Source organism: Ambystoma mexicanum, chromosome 7p, assembly GCF_040938575.1.
Source record: "Ambystoma mexicanum isolate Mex_15411 chromosome 7p, UKY_AmexF1_1, whole genome shotgun sequence".
Classification (NCBI taxonomy): domain Eukaryota; kingdom Metazoa; phylum Chordata; class Amphibia; order Caudata; family Ambystomatidae; genus Ambystoma; species Ambystoma mexicanum.
Window position 1 is genome coordinate 656,109,338 of NC_090939.1, and position 21,247 is coordinate 656,130,584.

The window sequence follows — 21,247 nt, forward strand, 5'->3', positions numbered from 1 at the left end:
GAGAGTGGATGACAGGATGGAGATTGCAGGTAAAATTCTATTAAAGATTTTCCCTTTGTCTCCTCTGCAGGTTCCTTGCTCTGAGGCTCGCGGGTATCACAGGACACGGTGAGCGTCACGTTGCAATCTGCAAAGTAACGCGAAGTTGCTCTGTTGCTTGGGTGTGGTTTAAATAGCCTCCCAACAAAGTAGTCCAGGTAAAGTAGTCCCAGGCCACCACACCCAAAACACTATACTGCAGCTTAGTTCTTAGGAACCAAGCTATGCGAATGCCTCAATGTTAACTGCAGGCCCAATGAAAAGTAGTCCCTCTTCAAACATGTTATCCACAATGAATATGAGCCTGGTGCCAGAGGCGCCAGGACTGACTCCAAGAGAGTCTTGGGAGTGGATGCAAGGCGTCCAAGGCCTTAATGGAGCCCCGAACCCTGACCTTACCTGGCAAGTGGGCTTGCCAGTGGGGGTCTGGGGTAAGGGCTGTGACAGCTACCCCTTCCCTTTCCTAGTTGTGTTTATAAATGTGTACAATTAAACGTTAATAAGTGAAAGGTTGTTGAGTGTATATGTGATATGTTTTTTTTGTTGAAATGCTGTTCTCACTCAGCAGCACATAATTGTGGTAATTCCAACGAGAACTAAGGAAAATGTAGGTGCCCGGCCTATCCACAATGACAATGGAGCCATCCGAATGATGTCTGCACGCTCCGCATGACCGCATTTTGTCCTTCACCTATGATGACGTGTGGGAGTGGACATTTGGTTGTTGTGCAGGTACACGCATGTGTATCTCTTCCTCTGTGTCCTGGTAACACTGCCACTGTGCAGCATATGCAAACGAACAATAGGTTGTGGCGCCCACCCACGGCCTACAGGTACCTACCTATACAGATAAACATCCCACCTGCTATACCCTAAAAAACAGCCACGTTTCCCAAAATAGACGACACACCTATGGTGCCCTATTATTCAGTATAGAAGTGGCAACGGTATGCACATGCGCACAACATATTCCGCCCAAAACACGTCCTGCGGACAGCAGTTCGAAAGGAGAGCAGTGGCGATGTCACCTTGCGACCGCACCCACGCTGCGCGTGGGCCCTTATTTCGGTTACACGATCCGGACCCATGGACAGCAGCAAATTACAGTGTTGAGGAACGTAAGGAGTGTTTTTCAGAAAGTACTCGCTTACAAACACATCACAATGGGCCGTTGTACATGTATGTAGGTTTTTGAACAATGTAGGCCTGTTTTCCGGGTGCAAGTTCTCCACAGCAGCCCTACAAAAGGCCACACCCCAGAGCTCCTACGCAATCTGTTTGCAGATTTTCAGAACACAGTAGCAGGCCACATAGGTTTGGCGTGTAAGTGATGTTGGACCAAATGGTCTGTGCTACATCGTGTTTGCAAGTAATTGCAACCATGTCAGTCCGGCTCAGTGTGCGCAGTCATGTAGAAAATTAAGAATGGCCTTTCCTGTGACCACAAAGCCTCCACTCCCTCTGAATCGAAATTGCCATGAAAGCCTTTTTTTCGACGGCATACTGGAACAGATTTTCCACAAGGGCATCACCGACTATCAAGACAGTGCGTCTCTCCATCTCTGCCTGCTACCGTCAGTACACAGAGTAATGGGAAGATATATTGCCGCCCTTCCCTGTGACGCACACCCTAAGCACCTGATTGGACAATCCCCACAGTCCCATTTCCATTGGCCGGCGTGGTGAGAAGCGCAGATTGTGGCACGTGCGCTTTCCCAAGTACCGCGAGGGCCGCGCCCCAGCAAAGCAGGAGGAGTCCTTCTTCCTATTGCCGCACTTTCCTGTGACGCACACACCATGAGCACCTGATAGGACAATCCCTACAGTCCCATTTCCATAGGCCAGCATGGGGAGAAGTGGAGAATGTGGCACGTGCGCTTCCCCAAGTACCGCCAGGGCCAGGCCCGAGTGAAGCAGGAGTCCTTCTTCCTATTGCCGCACACCCTAATCACCTGATTGGACAATCTCCACAGTCCCCTTTTCATGGCCACCATCCTCAACACCCCCGGATGTGGCTTTCGTGCTGCGTGCTATCCTTCTTCCCTTTCTACGGTCTTCTTTCCAGCACACCGTCATTGCATACTGTTAAAAAGTTCCACACACATCCACCAATAACATTGAAGAGCTCCCCATGTAACAGTATCAGTTCTGTAGAACAGTCCTCTGGTACACACCATGCCGGGAAACGTTATTGCGCAATCCCTCTGCCTTCACAGTCCCATTTCCATTGCCGCCATCCTGAAAATCTCTGGATGTGGCTTTCGTGCTGCATGCGGGTGTGGGGGAATAACTTGCAAACAGGGTAGGGGGAGTTCATGGTAAGAGGCGGGTCTTAAAAGAGAGAGCTTTTTCTTTTTAGATGCTTCTAGAGAAACACCTTTTTTTTGGTTTTTATTTGCTTTTGTGTTTTCTTGTGCTCACATTATTACAGTAAACTCTTCACTACATCCTGTAGACAGGCAAACAAAACTGCATTGCCAATGGATGACAACAAAATGCCATTTTCTTGGAAAAACTCTGCATTTCCACAACTAATTAGGTCATTATTGCAGAAGAACATTCCACGAGCGGACAAAAAAGTATACATGGTTCTGTTGATGAGACACCTTCCTGCGTCTGGCTCAGAACAACATCCATGAAAAGTGGCCCATACTCTTTGTGGTATTATGGATGAGAAATGCACCTTGGCAGTGGGGAAAAAGCATCTTCACGACATCCAGCAATCTCCTCGGTCGACGGGACAAATCTAAGCAAGCCACGTAACCCATATGCATGCCGCCGTAGTGGATGACGATAACATTGACAGTAGCAAAAGTGGCCAGATCTTCGCAAAGTGCATGCATATCGTGGAAAAAGCACTCATACACAGCGTTCCACAATGCGTCCACTCCTTCCAAACCAAAATTGCTGTCAAAGTGTCTTTCCAGGGCATAGTTGTGCAGAATTATGACAAAGGGATCACCTACACCCAACACAATGCGTTTCGCCATGTCAGCCACCCTCAGTACGCAGAGTATAATGTACAACAGTTCGACCACCCCTTCCTGTGAACCACACCCACAGTACCTGATTCGATAATCCCCACAGTGCCATGTCAATTGGGCAACATGGTGCGAAGGGCAGATTGTGGCACTTGCCAAAGTACTGCGAGGGCCGCACCCCTGTAAAGCTAGAGCAGTCCTTCTTCCCTTTGCACTATCTTCTCTGCAGCACTACCTCATTGGATTACGCGTAAATAGGCACACACGCATCCACCAATCGCATCGAAGCCGCCATCATCCAACACTGTCACTCCTGTACAACACTTGAAATGTACTGTTACACATTTACAGTACAAGTGTTGTGCCATTCCAAAGCACGTCCACTACAAAATTCAGTAAAAGTATGCACGATTTCTCCATTCACGTGGCCACCCAGGATGTGACACGTATAATCCTGGAAGCACAGTGGAATCCGCTACCTTTTCGTGATAGTGAGGGGGGGGTGGCAGGGGAAGCAATATCAAGCTGGGTAGGGGATTGGGTCTTCCATCGTAGATGTATAAAGGTTAATTTTTTATTTTATTTATTTTTACGTGCGTGCAAGCATTTTTTTTTGTTTTTTCTCTTTATATGCTTTTCTGTTTGCCTCTCCTCACATTTATACCACATTCTGGTCAATGCTTCTTGCACTGTGTAAAAGAAAACGGCATTGCCAATGGTGCTCAAATAAATGCCATTTCTATGGAACGACTGCATATTTTGCGACCTCATGATCTCATAGTGGGTGGAGAACATGCCAGCAGTCTGCATAAATTCACACTTGCTTCTTTTTATAACACACTTTCCGCCCTCTGGCTGGGGACAAATTACACCGGCATGGGCCCATACTCCTCCTGGTGTTATGCATGAGAAAACGACCCTGGCAGTAGGAAAAATCTGCATCACTGCGTTCAGCAACCTCTTCAGGTGACGGATTAAACATCCACACAACATGTAACACAAATGTAGACTTCCATAGTGCACCACGACAAAGGCAATGTTCGTGACGGAGGCCACATATCTGCAAAGGGGAACCATCCCGCAGAAACTGCAGTCACCCAGACAGCCCCAGAAAGTGTCCACTCCTTCCAACCCGAAATTACCAGCAACACCTCTTTGCACACAACACCTCTGTAAATGGCGCACAAAGGTATCACCGACGACAAGCACTGTGCGCCTCTCTATCCCGACCAACCTCACGACACAGTATTGGGAAGAAATGGTACCGCCCCTTCCTGTCAACCACACCCTAAACACTGAATTGCCTATTTCCCACAATTCCATTTCCATGGCCCCCATGCTCATAATGGCAGGATGTGGCACATGCGCTTTCCAATCTAGTGAGTGCCACAGCCAAGTAAAGCAGACACAATACTTGTTCCCTTTGCACTGGCATTTTTGCAGCATTCCCTCATTGGGTGCTGTCAAATTTTCAAACACTCATGCAGCAATCACATACAAAACCTGTGCATTGCACACTATAATTTCTGTACACCACTCCATATTAACAGTTAAACACTCTCAGTGCACGTTTCATTTGATTCCAAAGCCCCTCCACCAGAAATTTCTGCTAAATAATGCTCGATTGCAGCATCCACAAAGATCCCGAGGCGCACCCAGCACACCTTTGGCCATGCGCACAACAGTGCAGCCCTTGCCCACACCCACCACATTATGGATCCATGCATGCGACCATGTGGGCAGCTAACATTATGCACAAACGTAACATACGTAGCAGCACTTCTACCCAACTCCCCCACACCATAAAACACCCATTCACGAAAACGTGTCAATTAGCACAATTCACAAACATACCACAGCCTGCACCACCCCTACCAACTGCCATTCACAAGGTTTTGTGTCACTGGCAACATAAGCACAACATCTTCACAACATTGGGCCTACTTCAATAAATCTGAACACAGCAGAGTAACCAAGCACATATAATCTGCACTTCAACCATACTCTCATCCATACTCACAGTATAGAAATACTGCACCCTGTGGCCACACTGCACAACTTCTCACTGCACCATCTCCTGTGGTACACCAAACACTATAGCATGTTGCAACTATCACCATAACCATGGAACGCACAATACACGCTTTTCAACTCACTTGTGCTGCTGTAGCTTGTCTTTAATGTGCTCCACGCCCATTCTACAAAGATCACCACCCAGTGCCTGATGCACTACCAAACGTGCATTGCTGCGGTGGGTGTGCTCCTTGCACACATTCACTGCACCATAATGCAACCATGCATGTCAGCATGTCACCAACTACCACTGTGCACATACGCACCACCGGCACCAGCACTCCTAACTAACCTCTGCACTGCAATGGAGCTATACAGCGTAAAGTGCAAGTTACCATAATCTACAGACATTACACTGTCTCTGGCACCCCTACGCCCTTTCATTCACATACTATGGTCTTACCCACTTCCACTCAGAAAGTATTGTATCACTGCCAACCTACCCACAAAATGTTCACAACATTGCCCCTACTCCAAGCGATCTGCACACAGCACACTATCCAAGCACATATAGGCTGCACTTCAACCATACCCTCTTCCATACTGACAGTATACAAACACTGCACCCAGTGCCCACACTGCGTGAATTTTCACTGCACCATCTCCAACCACATAAGAAAAACTTTACCATTTTCTACCATGACCTCACCTGCTAAACCAAACATACACGCATGGCAGCTCACTTCTGCGGCTCTATTGCGTCTGAAATGTGCTCCACAACGGTTCTGTACAAGTCACCACTCTCTAACTGATGCAGAGGCAAAAATGCATTACTGCCGTGGGTGTGCTCAAGCCCTAGGCTCTTGAGTGCATGGCCTACAGCCTACCGCCATGTACCCAATAGTCTAGGCCTTCAACACACCTACCGCAACGTAATGCCACCATGTATGTGACCATGTCTCCAACAACGACAATCCACATACACACCACTGCCCCCAGTAACCCTAGCCAACCTCCGCACTGCCATGGAGCTATGCAGCAAAAAATTACAACAGTTACCATAATGTAGAAAAAACACTGTCTCCTGCACCCCTGTGCACTTTCATTCACATACTATGGGCATACCCACTTCCATTCACAAAGTACTGTGTCACTGCCAACCTACTCACATACTGTTCACAACATTGGCCCTACTCCAACCAATCTGCACACACCACACTATGCAAGCACCACCCTCTAACGGATGCAGAATCAGACATGCATTGCTGCGATGGGTGTGCTGAAGCCCTAGGCTCTTGAGTGCATGCCCTACGGCCTTCGGCAATGCACCCAATAGCCTAATACTTCAACAGACCTACCACAACTTCATGCACTCATGCATGTCACCATGTGTGCAACTAGCGCAATCCATCCGCACAGCACAGCCACCCGCGCTCCCACCCAACCTATGTCATGTGCAATTCACTCCCCTTCCGAAATTCACCTGCCACCATTAACCACGGAAAGAGGTCGCCGCAAACAGGTCGCGGCACAAGCTATCGGGCCATTACGACAGCTGCCTCCAATCACCACACATAAAGTAGTCGCCTGTCTAGGTACCCGTGAATTGGCGCAATACGCACAATTACTGCAGGCATTACTCCGTCTTCTTCCACCTATTTACATATGTCACATGAACCACTTCTCAGTCCCCAAACCTTTCCCTCCCTTCTTGCCGCCAGCACATGGCTTACAGTATATTTTCCAGACCCTTCCGCTGGTGACTGTCCTCCGATAAACCATGGCGGCGTTTGCCAAATATTTTTGATGCAGAGCACACTTCCCTCCAGCCAACCACCGGCCGTGTCCAAAGTTCTCCGACAGCACGCCGTACCGCAAGCCAATGACACTTCTGTCTGCGGAGCGAACAGGGAAATGAGTCTGCGGAGTGGACCCAGATATGACTAATTTTTAGAGACGTATATTTCAGTTGTTTTCAACAAAAGTATTGATCGGATTCCCGCCAAACACGCAAATCTGTCCACCCATTCGGGCTGTAGCCGTGCACAAAGTTTTTCCCTGTTCAGTCTATGGGGAAAAAAACAAATGCTTTGCCCCCCCTGCACGAAACCTTACCCAACTTGGCGAAAAAATTCTGGACCGGCCATATACTTTTTTTGCAAAGTTTGGTGACGATTCCACCAGGGAGAACAAAGCTATAAGCCGCCGGAAAAGTGGTCTTCCTATGGGTTTAGCAACTTAACCATAACTATGTGGCCACTACCGCGGGACGTGTAATTTGTTTTTTTTAACCATGTTTTCGCTCCTGCCTACATAAGTAATGGTCATTATCTTGTGATGTCACTTCCTGTGATGTCATCAAATGCAAATTAAGGGGCCCTGCACTTAATTTGCCACACTTGCCCCCCACAAATCCCTGTCAACAGTGCCTATGCCACTAGAACAGGCACAGGCACTCAAACCTTTAGCCAGCTGCAGCCACCTTATGGCCGATTTATGGCACTACAAGGCACATTCCTGGAATGCCATGCTTACAGAAAAGCCAAAACTGTTGGCATTGCCAATGCTTGTTTTGAGTTTATTATGGTGGCCGTGCGTCTGTGCCTATGTCGTAAGCGCACAATCTTGTATTGAAAACTAGACCGCGCACAATAGCACAATCCCAATACGACTCTGTCATCGTTCACAGAAACGTGCCTCCCTCCTCCCGTGGGCCGATGAAGAAATGCCCTACTCCAAACACGATGTCTACCTGGGCGTAATACGCCAAACATTTGTTTTCTAGCGTGTCAAAGCACGTGTTCCCTGCCTACCATTACAAGGAATGAACGAGCGTCTCGCTCCTTTTATGGAAATTGGGTAACGCAGCAGGAAGCGCTCGGTGCTCCTGCTTCAAATGTCCCCCGGATACAGAGGAGAGCAGAAGTAATGTTCCTCGCGTGCACTCTTGAAAACCATAGAAACCCCCTGGTCTTCGGTGGGGGGGCTGCTTCATAACAGTTCTGGATTTCAAGTCTTAATTCTGAGTGCTATAATTTACTTTGCAGTGCAATAGTTGCACACGCCCCCGATCGTAAAGTCCACGAAGCCACACACGAGCTCTGTTTGCTGCCGGGCCGCGAGTGGTGTGACTCCAGCGGGGACGGCACATTCAGTGACAGACTTGAAAGAAGCAGCATGCAGGTAAGATTCAGTGCACCCCTTTAACCAAGTACGTTGTGTCCAGCGGAAACTAACGTAGTGGTGGAGTTCGTGGACCTGAATTCATCTTCCGGGTTACCTACTTAACCAATTGTGTATTCGGACTCTTCACCGCTTACTATTTGTCATGCAAAAAAATGCCCTTCCAGCCTATTTAACATTAAGGCATTTCCTGAACTCTAGTATGTTGCCATGTGGGCCTATCTATAGGTTTATTGACTGCATATTAAAATGACCATGTGTTACAACTCTATTCCGTCATGTTCAGCAGGAGCACGCCAGATTTTGGCAAATAAAATGGCATTTTGTTTGTGCTTTTTGGCCGACTCAGAAAGGTTACTACTCCGCAATCCATTACTTTAAGGAAGTGGAATATGTCTATCGTTCATCTTTCAAATGTTGGAAGGTTTGCTTGCCCGTATTGCCACTATGACCCCCAAATAAGCTACGGGGATATTTTGTTAAGTTAAAGATGTGTACCTTCAGATGCAGTTTTGTCAAATAAAAAATGCTAGTGGTGGTTATAACCATTTGTATTCTGGTGGACTTTACTTGCCCCATTAACAGCTGGGGCTTCCATTTCTCGTAAGTCGGTAAGTGGCCACTTGTCTTTTAGTTGTCAAATGAGTCCCCTGCCACGCATTAAGGCAATATTGTCTACATCGGCGTGAAATGTCAATGACAATGTAACCTATTCGAACAGCGCGTGATAACGTAACCACCCTGATCTTCGTGAGAACTGTGCATGTTTACATACATCAATCATCCCAACCAAGGCTGGCATTCATTGATCGACCTGGAAGAATGAAAGTCTGGGTTGACCGTGCTGGGATTCGAACCTGCGACCTGAAGATCAAAAATAGATTGGAGCAGTGAGGGCTCAACCCACTGAGCTATCTTACAGGCTTACTGTGCTTCACCAATGAAAGACCCTATGTAGGCAGTATAACTACACACCATTGGTGACTCAGTTTTGTTAACTGAACCTTTTCAAGTGGAAATTAATTGCCTCTCTGATGTGGCCTTCTTGACACTTGGGTAAAGTAGGGATGAGTCTTGGCTCTACATTTGCAGTCTGTAATAGTTTTGAGAATGTGAATGGGCTAGCTCAAGCCCTACAGATTTCCTGTAGTGGACACCCCTTGCCCTGATCAGGACAAAGACCGACCCCTATTGGACCATTAGAATGTAGCTATCACTCACGATAAAAACTCTATCTAGCTGAACACACAATATCTCACTAGCATACTCTCCAGACTACCTATCTGCGCCCACCCACATGCCTGAACAAAATAGGTGACTAGCAGGGACTTGGCCACCCCTGTCTACCTTTGTATTGGCTAAAATACACACACGCATTCTATAACTCTGATGAATTTGCCATACTTTAACTTCGGTCCCCAAGGGCGTTCAACCTACTGTGTGTTGATACCATACCAATGGTGAAAAGTGCTATACAAATGCCCATTACATTACGTATGTCCACTGCAGCCTTATGCCTTGAGGATGAATGGACTATGCAGTGGTTTCACCAACCCATCTTCTCAATCAGTGAAGCCATGTACCCCCTTGATGACTTCCCAGATGTATTTTTCGAATTGGTATGTTCACATTATTGCTCAAAAAGGCTTCTCTTAAAGTCTAGATTATGCAGACGAATCTCTGCCGTGGATTTTGGGGATGGAAAAATCATGGAAGAACAATATCTTGCCCCATATGGAGTTTAGCCATGAACTGAAAGTTGGGTTAGCTCCTGTGTCCTGCTGAAACTGAATCGTCAATGGACAATGGACAAAATGTTAGTCTCTATGAATAGTGGGCCATCCAGACAGTATTGAGTAATTATCAAAATAGAAGTCTTTCAACATCATACTTGCCTGTCAATATGAGAGAGATTTTGACCAGATAAAGGATTTGCACACATGCACAATATTTATTAAACTTAGAATCAGCATTTACCTTTAGCTACATTACCTTGGTATAACCTGGTATAAAAGGAAAATGCTCATTAATGTACAGAGTTAAACCAGACCGACATGGAGTAGTAATGTCTAATAGTTCCGATAAACATGTTAATTTCTATGGCATATTGATGTCTGCTACAGATTTGATGCTGCCTGGTTATAATTTTGCACAACAATTGTAATGTAAATTGTTTTGTTTAGTATGTATATGGTTGACAAAGTGTTCTGTGCTTTCATGACATTTTGAAATAAACCTATTCATTCGATAAACCTAGTAGAACACATAGTTCATCCAGCCTCCATAGTGAAGGTTTTTCACCAAAAGGGCAGTCTATTCTACGCGCAAGATTTCCCTTCTGAACAAATGGGGGGGGGGGGGGGGGACCAGGACCTGTATGGCCAGAATGGCACCACCGATATTGCTTCCTGATCTTTAGCAGAACCGTGGCTGCTATGGGAATGGGCAGAAAGGCATAGGGAAGCTTCTGTGGCCCAGGACACGTTGATATCATCCATACCCCTGGCTCGTTCTCTCAGGTCTTGTGTGCAAAATAATAGAAAGACTGCAGTCTTGCTCAGGGCAAAGCGGTCCACTGAGGGATGACCAAACCTTTTTCTTATGTAGCAGAATACTCGGCAGAGGATAATGGCACCTGTGCAATAGTGGGGAAATGTGGCTCCAGAGGTTTACCTGTGTTTGTCTTGTACCCCTTACGCAGAGTGCAAAATTTGCATTTGAATCTAACCATTGGCTATTGATAATTGATTGCTGAGTAAGACATTGTGTACTTTGTGTATGTGTAGCATTGAGGTGGCATGTGACTTTTTATGGCTGGTTAGTAGCTTGCATGTTTTCCAAGATATTTGCACCACAATTAACTGCACCATGCCAGGGTGAGGCAACAGGTAGGAAAAAAGAGCAAAGAAGGTCCCCTTATGTGACGGCACACCAACTCTCGCCTCCCCCTAACGCCAGCCACACGTGCCCATTCTCAGTGCAAAGCACATCAAGCGATAAGCTATTTGGAGCAGCGACCTACAGGATCCGTGTTATCGTGTAGGTGTACAGAACCTGTTCGGAGAACGGGTACTTCTACTAGTATTTAATACAAATCAAAAAAAGCCACGGCCTCCGCACCCTTGCAGATGATAGTCCAATTGTGACATCAAAGTCCAAAGATGTATATCTTCTATGAAAGAGCTCTCCCTTGCCCAGTGGGTTACTGACCCCACTCATCAACTTGTTAATACCTTGGATCTCATCTTTTCGCCTGGCCCTGCGATTAGCAACTTTCCAGTTTTCAAAGTTACCTGGACTGATCATTTTGTTCCTTTTATGTGGGATATTGGGTCTTCGAAGCTGTCTCTCCAGCACTGCACAGACTTTCCCCGTGGCTGGCAGTCTATCCCAATAGCAGATATCGCCACCCAGATCTGTTCCCAATATGTTGGGCCTTTCTCTGCGGATCTGGGTACTTTTTCTAAAACCTTGACGTCTGGAGCTGACCAAATAGCTCCATTAAAAAAAAATCTAGGCTATCGGTTTGCCAATCCCAGTGATGCTTTAAGGATAAGCTTTGGGCGCAGACAGCTGGAACAAAGTGTAGAGGATTTCCTACTACCCTGCGGCTAAATCTGTGCTGGCCCTGGCACTGGCAGCTTCACAGTACCATAAAACTATCATTAGTGCAAAGCAGTCCTTATGCAGCTCTTATTGAATCAATCTCTAACCAACCTAGAGAGCTTTTTAAAATTGTTCGCAATCTCTGTGACCACTTAGGTCCCAATCTCTCCCTAGCAGGACCTCTGTGATTCTTTGCCCATTTTTTTGTGGACAAAATTAGCAGCATTCGGCTGAACATCAGTCCCCCCCCCCCCACACCCCTCTCCTGTTCTCCCTCTATCCCTGATGGAGTCGCCTCCGGTGGCATCTTGGTGTCTCTTTCCCCCGAGGAGGTTGCTAGTGCAGCCATGAAACTTAAATCGTCCTCCCCTCTGGACCCTATTCCTTTAAGCATAATCAAGGATATTCTGCCCCAGGTTATCCAGCTACTGGCAGAGGCTGTCAACCCCTCTTTTTCTACTGGAGCGATCCCTACCCCTTTAAACCATTTGGTTGTTACTCCACTGCTTAAAAAGCCATCTTTTGAACCTTGGTTTCGGCAAACTTTCATCCACTCTCTTCTTCCTTTTTCTATGAAGCTTTTGGAATCTTTGGTCTGTCCTCCCCTTACCACCTTTCTTGAGGATTCCTCTTTTTTCCATTTTTCGTAGGCTGGCTTCCGTTCAGGGCGTGGTACTGAGAGTGTCCTAGGTCTCTGTCATGGGCGACCTAGCTTGAACCACAGACACAGGCGGCGTCGGTGCTCTGGTTTTACTGGAACTGTCAGCCACCTTTTGATACTACTATCGATCATGGGGTCCTGCTGGCGTGCCTGGCAGGGGGTGGCCTCTCGGGGACCGTCCTGGCATGGTTCTCTTCTTCCCTTTTAGACTGTTGCCAAACTCTTTCTTCTGCCTTTTTTTGTCTGTGTCGGCAGATCTCATTTGTGGTGTTCCGCCATCTCCCCAGTTCTTTTTAACATCTATGTTCAACCTCTGACCATCATCTTCTCCCAAGGCTTCCTCTGCTACTCGTATGCTGACGACACGCAAATCCTGGTTTGTCTCGACCTTACCATTCTTTAGTCGGCAGCCAGGTTTCGTGCCTGCCTGGAAGCGGTGGGTGCATGCATGCAGTACAACTGGCTCAAGTTGAACGGGGGGGGGGAAATGAGGTCTTGGTGGTGGGTCCACCTTCTACGTCTTCTTCTCTTTGGACTGCTGATTTTTGGCCTGTCTCTCTAGGCTCTTTTTCTATGCCGGTTTTGGTTGTTAAAGATCTTGAAGTGAAGCTTACGTAATCCTTGTCTATGGAACCTCAGGTGAGCTCTGTCTGTCAACAGGGCTGTTTTCAACTGAAACTTCTCTGTCAGGTTCTTCCTTTCATTCTGACACCTCTTCGGGCACCAGTAGTTTCTGCTCGGGTTATTGACTATTGCAACTCTTTTTCTTGCCCAGCCTGCTTATGTTCTGCAATGCTGGCACAGTTCTGCAAAACTCTGCCTCCCATTTGACCACATCTACCCCACATTGCTTGCATATTTCCCATGTTCTTCGAGGGCTCCACTGGCTTTCGGTGGCCAAACATTTTAATTTCAAGGCCCTTTGCCTTGTCCACTGGCTTTCTATGGCCTAGGAGCAGAATATCTTGTGGCAAAACTTTGCCGTTCTGTCCCCTGCCGTGCCTTGCGCTCGGCTGGGGCGTGTCTTCTGTCAATCCCCTCGGTTCGGTATTGTCTAATTGGTGGGCGCTCTTTTTCGGTTGCTGCATCAGGTCTTTGGAATTCTCTTCCTCTTAGTCTTAGAGCCACAGTTGCTCATTATGCATTTCGTAAAGCTCTGAATACTCATCTGTTCTAGAATAGGGAACTTTTGCACTGTTCTGCGAGGAGCGCCATGGTGCCTTTGGGCGTATGTTGCGCTTAATAAATTCTATACAATATAATACAATTTTAGAAGGGGGTCCAATAAGCTGTGGATCGTGTGATGGTTCTGTTGTTGATTTCTTATATATATTTTTTCTCCACTTTATTAGAAACCCAAATTCTTCCAGAATCTGCCGTGTTAGCTAGACATGAGTCATTAGCACATCTGTTGGGCGCTTGGATTAGGTTGTTCAGGTAGGGATAGTGCAAAATTCGGTTCTTATAGGGTAGGGCCACAAGAGAAGATCCTGGCCACTGTCCTGAGTCCAAACGGTAGGGCCCTGAACATGTAGTGATCCTCCTCTACCCAGAATCTCAAATGCAGGATGCAGAACTTCCCGATTGGCAGAGTGATATGCATCCGTTCTGTCTATAGAAGTCAGTAAGTATATGGGTGCAGCTGGGAAATATTATGCTGCAGACTCTCCATCTTGAATCTTTGAGAGCCTATAAATGCATTTACCACAGGTTCCATACTAGGCTCTTCCCCCTGATGGTTTCCGGACTGGGAAAATCATCAAGGGAGACCTCTTCTCTCCCCTGGGAACTTTGAAGGGCTTTCTTCACCCCTGTGTCCATGATACCCTGCTATAGTGTTGATCTCTGGGCAGGGGAGCAGCTCTCCCGCCGGTTGGTAGAGCCTGGTGGTAAGGCACCATTTTGTATCCTAGTATGAGGCGTGTTAACCTTGAATCTTCAACAGATGCTGACCAGTCCTCCTTCTGGCATAATCTGGATCGTTGTGGCTTTCCTGGATTTGGTTCTTTGGTCTCCCTGCAATGGGTTTGTTTGTATCTCGGCTCATACTTTACCTTACAAGCTGCGACCGACTGCTAGGGGCTTGAGATGTTATCTGATCAGTTGAGAATTATTGTTAAAGGGCACCAGTGTGTTCTACATTATTGGAGGCTCGGTGCATCTTTCCTTCCAATTCCTCCCCACAAGTGTGTCTCTTTTCAATGGTTTTTTTAGGACATAGTCCCCACTTATATATTCCTACATGGTGCTGGAAACCTTACTAATGCTGGCCATCCTTGGCGTTTCAGAATTGCAAGGTCTGGTTTGTGTACCACTTTTACCTGGCGCCTCTTATTTATGCTTCCAGGTACCTTACACACGCTCCTCTCCCCCTATTGCTCAAGTCCTGAAGCAGCTGGGGGGACTGCAAGCCCTGTATGAGTGAACTTATCGTCTTGGCTGCCTGGCAGTCCTTGTACCAAGTTGCCAGAGACCTTTATGTAGCCATATTCCGCACCAGTTTCCACAGTCTCGGGAGCGCAGGACCATGTCGTTGAAATTTAGTTTACTGGAACGTGATCCACCCTCCTCCTCCGCCCCCTCCCCGCATCTGGCTCAAAGCCCAGCGGCATTCCGAAGCAGTGAAGGCTTATCTGTAATGTTTCTGATACTGATTAGTCCAGTAGGTTCCAAAGCCCTTCTCTGGAGGACAGGAAATGACAAAAAATGATGTAAGACTGGAAAGGAAAGAGTTCTTCCCTCCCACACTGTGGTAGTAGTTTATTATAGAAAAGCTCCTGTCTGACCCGGAGCCCACTCTCGTGACTCTCCTACACTAGTGCCTCTACACACTGACGTTGCTGCCTTTTTCCACTCTCCTGACCTGTTGGGAAAGGCGGTGATGTAGGGCTCCTTATCAGTAAGGCCCTCTGTCCCTCTAACCACCTCTGACATCACATCCTCTTATTTTGATTGTGTCACTATTCAACTGCTCCCTCTTACTGCTTTCACTGTTCTGGCTCTCTATCGACCCCCTGGTCCTCTCAACCCCTTCGTCCCTGACTTGAAACTTCATCTTTACTCACTTGCCACTGACATCCACATTGTCATGCTGGTAATGTACCTTTTCAATTCCCCTGCGTCCGCATGTCTTGAACTTAACTCCCTCCTGTCTGACCACTCCCTCTATGATCAGCCCTTCCCATTCTGGTGGGAACTCTCTTGATCTTGTCCTTTCTCTCTACTTCACTCTACTCCTCTGACCTCTCACCTCTCCATTGCCTCCCGTCCCCCTTCTTATCACTCCATTGTTCACTTTTAATGTGTCATTACCTACACCCTCTGCAATGACCAAGACGACATTCAAGCAGGACTCTTGACCCTTTCTTTGATGCTGTGAGGACTACTCTCATCCCCTATGTATTGCTCTTCCATCGGGCATGCTTTTTTTTCTGACTTTCATTATGAACGTATAAACTCCCTTTTGACCCATAGAAGCCTTCACACAGATTCACAACTTCTCGTCACTGCCCTCAGCCCTTAATCACTTCTGGAATTCAGACAATCAAAACTAACATGCATTGTGACATTCGATGCTGGTGTAAATTACGGATCCCCCGCCCTACTTGTAGCCTATGCAAATTCCTTTGCTGCCCTCGCTTCTGCCTAATCTTTCTACATCACAACTCTAATCTTCGCAATCACCCTTTAAACTTGCATCTAAGCTTTGATCACACCTCTCGAGCCACTGAATCTCCTCCCTCCCCCACACCTGAAGCCCATGTGGGCGCTCTACAAATATCCACCAACATAAACGAAGACACCTGAGCCACTGGCGCCTTCTGTAGCAATGTTGCGATCAGCTGTTGCATAGCTCGTCTGTGAAGAGAATTCCCAGGAAGTATAGCTATCTCCATCTGGGATTCCTATGGTGGAGAGGTGACTTCTATTGTTTCCTTCGAGAACAATAGGAGTTGTGCATCCAAACTTCATCAACCACTTCCATTCTTCCCCAACACACCTGTAACCTTCTTCCACTGGCAGCGATGCTTTCAGATGTTCGGCATGGTCAAGACTGCTGAGGTCTTGCTGCTGATGTGGAAGCGGATGCCTGCTTCCGAAAACCCTGGCATGATTTTAGGAAAGCCTCTTCTCTTCAACGCTTTCTGCTGGGTCTTTATACATAGAGCATATATCTTTTAGAAGGGCCTGGCCTGTATGGACCTGAGATTCTGGACCTAAATGGTAATTGGATTCTCCATCCTTTTTATAATCTGGAGTGTACATGCATTCCCAGCTCTCTGTGATGAAGCACGCTGCTCATTTGCGGTCTTCCTGTGCATATGTCATCAAACTACTGAGACAGATTAAAACTTTTGGCTTGTGCCCTAATTAATTTCAATTCGGATTACTGTAATAGCTTGCTGGCAGGCACATCTCCTGCTAGTCTTAAAAAAGGGCTTCTGCAACTTACCTTAAAGTATCTATGGATCATCTTTATTACACTACCGTATCGGCATACACAGTCTGCAGAAGAAAATAGGGCAATATATGAATCCCTGGAGGAGCCTTGTCCATGTCATTTGGCAATTTTGGTATTTGTAGTCCCGTCCCGCCCAACCTCCCACGGCCCTCCTTAGAAGGAGGAGACAAAAAGGAACTGAGACTCGGGTGCAAATGGCATAGAGAAAAATGCTGGTGCCCCAGGGAATTACTGAGAGAATTGTGTGCAGGTTGGGTATCATGTAGACTATAGGGGCCACAATTCCATCAATTGTCCTTAAGTCCTGCACTGGTTTCCACTTAACCTCTAGAGATATCCCACCTTTTCCGCACAGGAAAAATCGGTGTGTTACAGGGAGAAAAGGTATACACAAGTATCTCTTGGGTCAACAGGTCCTCAATTTTGGGTTCAACCCCCTCTATTGCCTGTGGTCTAAGTTGTTACTGTTTGACTTTAGGGAATTTGACATTTACTTTCTAAGGTATGATTACTGGCTCACAAGAAGTGATGAGCTCTGCATCATTGGAGTCGGTTTCCATTAACTGTTCTGAAACATCCTAAAGCCACTCGGGAGCAGTTTGCGAAGTTGCAAGTACTTCAGTTTGTGTTACTAATGTATATGATTCTACTGGCGTGGGGAGATCTGCTGCCAATGCAGTATTCTGAGGTAGGTGAATGCATGAGTCTTGCAGCCTACAATAAATAGTTGCGCCCATGGCACTGAGGCAGTTCATACCCAGGAGAAAATATCTAAGTCGTGGTGAGGTGTCCAGAGTTATCGCAGTTGGAGGAGTTAAAAGTAAACGTGGTGTGACACCTTCCACTTCCATTGTCATTATTGCTTTCCCAGAACCTGGCAAGGGAAAACCTTGGGTTTACGATGGGTTGGCCGTATCTAATTTAAAGATGGGCGCAATGATGTATTCTTCTGGGGCCTTCTCATGTCAATATGAGAAATCTGAATGTCCGGTGTGATACAGATTTGCCTGTGGGTTCAATTGACTCATCCGGTGTTGTGGCTGTCATTGCATATTATTACTATTGTTACGGGGTCCTTGATGTGGGGGTGGCGTAGGGTACCAGGGTGTCTGTTGGTACTGGCTAGTAATATTCCCCCCGCCCAATATTATTTGGTAGGGACCTTTGGTATATGCGGTGTAAAACCATTGGGGCATTCTGCCTTCCAGTGGTATTATCAGTGACAGAATGGCATTGGGAGCCCTGTGGTGGCTGATATGGGGGCCTGATTGAGGCAACATTTCTCTATGACCTACTAGGCCCCTTCTCCCTCCCCCTTGTGAGTTTGATGTTACATTGAGTAACTGTAGAGTAAGCAGTGTCTCTGTGTTGTGATCTTTGTTCTCTAAATATAAACTGTACATATCGAACACTGTTGACATGATTTCTTGTACATTCTTTACATTTCCACTCAATAAGTGGTTATGGTTATAGGAATCTATGATGCTTTCTAGCTGCCTAACACATTGTGTAGGTTTTGTACAGAGTGGCGGAAATGCTTCCTTAAAGGACCTTATCTGATCTGGTGTCCAGGCCACCTTGTACGTTAGTGTGGACTCCCTCAGGTGCAGGAATGATCCTGACAGGATATGCATGTGTTTCTAGTCCCATCTCTTCTAGTGTTGGTATGTTTTCCCATAAGGGTGGTGTATCCCCTAGCCTGTCCTCTTTGTGTAATTCATCCAAAACATTTTCCAGTAGATTTATCAACCCCTTAGTAATAGTCTATAAACCCAACTGTGACACACTCTCCTGTAGTCACATTGAAGACAGTCATATTGTTTTATAACCACCTCTCTTTCTGAAGTCCCTCAACTGTCGCAGACTCATTGTGAAGTTAGAATGGTCTGTAGAAGGGCTTTCCAGGGGGTTCTGTATTCCTTGTAATGCTTGTGGGAGAAAGGCAGTGCTGGGAGGGTGAGGGGTAGTGTAGTCCGGCGATGCAACCTCCAAGTGTGTCAATGGTGGGGATGGTCCCGAGGGAAGTGGTGGGTAGCGTGGTGGCACTATAGCTGTAGGTGGGTAGTATATCAGAAGGGTCAGTGTCATCACTACTGGGCAGTGTAGTAGTGGGTATTAGGACAGGGTAACGGGAGTGTTCCAATGTATCACTCTGTTTTTTATTATATCATTTCCTCCCTATGTTTGCGCAATAATTCTTGTATCCTATTTGCAGATTGTTTAGTCCAAAGTGCAAAAACGGACCATTCTTTTGATCTCGGTTTATATCCCTTGGAGTCAAGTACAATATAAAGAGAGATCAATTGCCGTTCCTGAAATATGCCCATCTGTGGAAATCTTTTAGTCCCCTGTGCAGCCGCAGCAGCGTGTTTGTGCCATTTAGCAACACATCTTACTGGGTCCTCCCCATAAACTGCCTCCATCTGTCCAGTAGGACTGTCATGCTGATAGTTTCTACCAAATCTCTTTGCCCATGATTAAAAAGGGACTGGCGAAAATCGCCCCAGAGACAAAAAGGGAAAGGACCGGCAGAAAGTGCACTAGACACAAAGTGGGCAGTGGGAAAGCTGTTGAACCCAATTAGTTCCCTAATTACAAAATGCTTCTCCTTTTTATCCCGGACATCCCCTTCAAACTGGAGTGTGTTGTATAGACAAAGATCTAGCAGGGATTCAAAATGAGAGCGCACACCGTTGACTGGGAAGGCAACACCAGCCAGAGTATTGCCTTCCTGTTTCCTCCAGCAGCAGCTTGGCTCGACCTGTTATCCAAGACACAGGGCACGGCACCACTGTCGGCTACTAGCTCTCTGCGGTCTTGTTTGAAGGGGATTGTCTTTCGGAGAAACGGCTATAGACTAATTCTGTAATAATGACCACCACACAGATAACAAGTGAGTAAGTGTGTGCTGCGTTTATTTTCAAAGGCATATTTATACAGAAATGAGTGTGCATGTTTAGATAAAATCAGTAACATTCCTTGCCACCAGCGCCCATGTCTTGATATTGGGCAAAATCTTCCTCGGGGCCAGCCCTTTGAGAGCAAAAATACCCAATTCAGCCCAAAATACAGGTTCTATTGTGCTGAGCAGTGATCTCATGCTAGTGACAAATGACACCCTCAAAGCTTTAGCATATTTATTCTAAGCAGTGAATTTCATATACATTTGGGATTCAAGTTAGAGAATATTACAAAGCATAAAACAAAGAGCAATGCAAAATATAGTGAAACATGGAACTTAGATAAACATAGAGAAACATAGAGAAATATAGAGAAACATAGAGAAACACAGTCTTACGTCCCTTTAATCAGCACTGGGGAGACCTTGGGCCCTCATAAGCTAGCTGTAAACAAGCCCCGCTCAGAGGACAATGCTGAAGGACACCGTATGAGCCAATGCCGGGCACCTGTTTCTGCACGAATCAAGTCCACAGGCGATCTCCCCCTGATCCCATGTGTGCATGGATGTTTTATAATCTCTTGCTGTCAGTCACCATGACGCATAGTTCCAGAACTTTCTCTGTGAGGCTGGTTCATGGAAAAAACCCAGCTCTCTCTGAGATGCTCCCTGCTCGCTCCTACCCCCTCCCTTGGTTCCCATCTGCGCTGGCTGAGGAATGTCTTATCAGTACCTTCCCAGAGAAGAGGAAGATTAGCTTGGAGCCAGGCCTACCGTTAGTGAGGCTGAATATTCTAAGGGAAGCAGGGATGTATTAACCCCATCTGCAAGCTCTAAAAGGCATGCACTCATAGCTTAGTGTTTATAGCGCTTAAGACTGGCTATCTAAGCGCTATATAGGTGCCATGATGTTCCAAACACTCCAAAAACCTATTAGCTACATAGCTGGGGGCCCTCCCTGCCTGTCTATCAACAATGCTTAATTTGACCTATTTCATACTAGGCCTGCATATCCCTTGTAGCTCACTACTGCATAATGGAAGTGCTACAACAGACTACTGTCAGCATTTTTAGCACATACTTTGAATACACTATTGGCTTTCAGCGGCTAATGCTGTCATCTAAAGCCCTGATTGGCAAGGTTGCAATTTCGTGTATCACTACATTCCACCCCTATTCAACGTTTGTGCGACAAATGCTGACTAATACCTATCAATATAGTATTTAGTGCAGTGATAAAGACCTTGGGGCTTTGCAAGAGGTTTAAGCAAACTATCTTATAGCGGTTAGTTAGCGTGGCATGCAAGGTAAAACACTACCTAAACAAAAATGTACACAAAGTGAACAGTGACATATACCCTTGCCAAAACCTGGCCTACACAAAAATACCTACGCCAAGTGAA

General features: G+C 46.5%; 1 protein-coding gene across 2 annotated transcripts in view; it reads left to right on the forward strand.

The window, feature by feature from the left end:
* PDCL3 (phosducin like 3) overlaps positions 1 to 21,247 on the forward strand; it is a 239,092-nt gene that overhangs the window by 44,872 nt on the left and 172,973 nt on the right. The window contains exon 1 of one of the 2 annotated variants that reach the window (XM_069636705.1): positions 7,429 to 8,216. The exons of the other annotated variant lie outside the window; for it this stretch is intronic. Within the exon in view, the coding sequence (XP_069492806.1) occupies positions 8,211 to 8,216 (6 nt within the window). The 5' untranslated portion in view covers positions 7,429 to 8,210. Of the gene's footprint in view, positions 1 to 7,428; positions 8,217 to 21,247 lie in introns of those variants that run through there. 2 annotated transcript variants of the gene reach the window in all.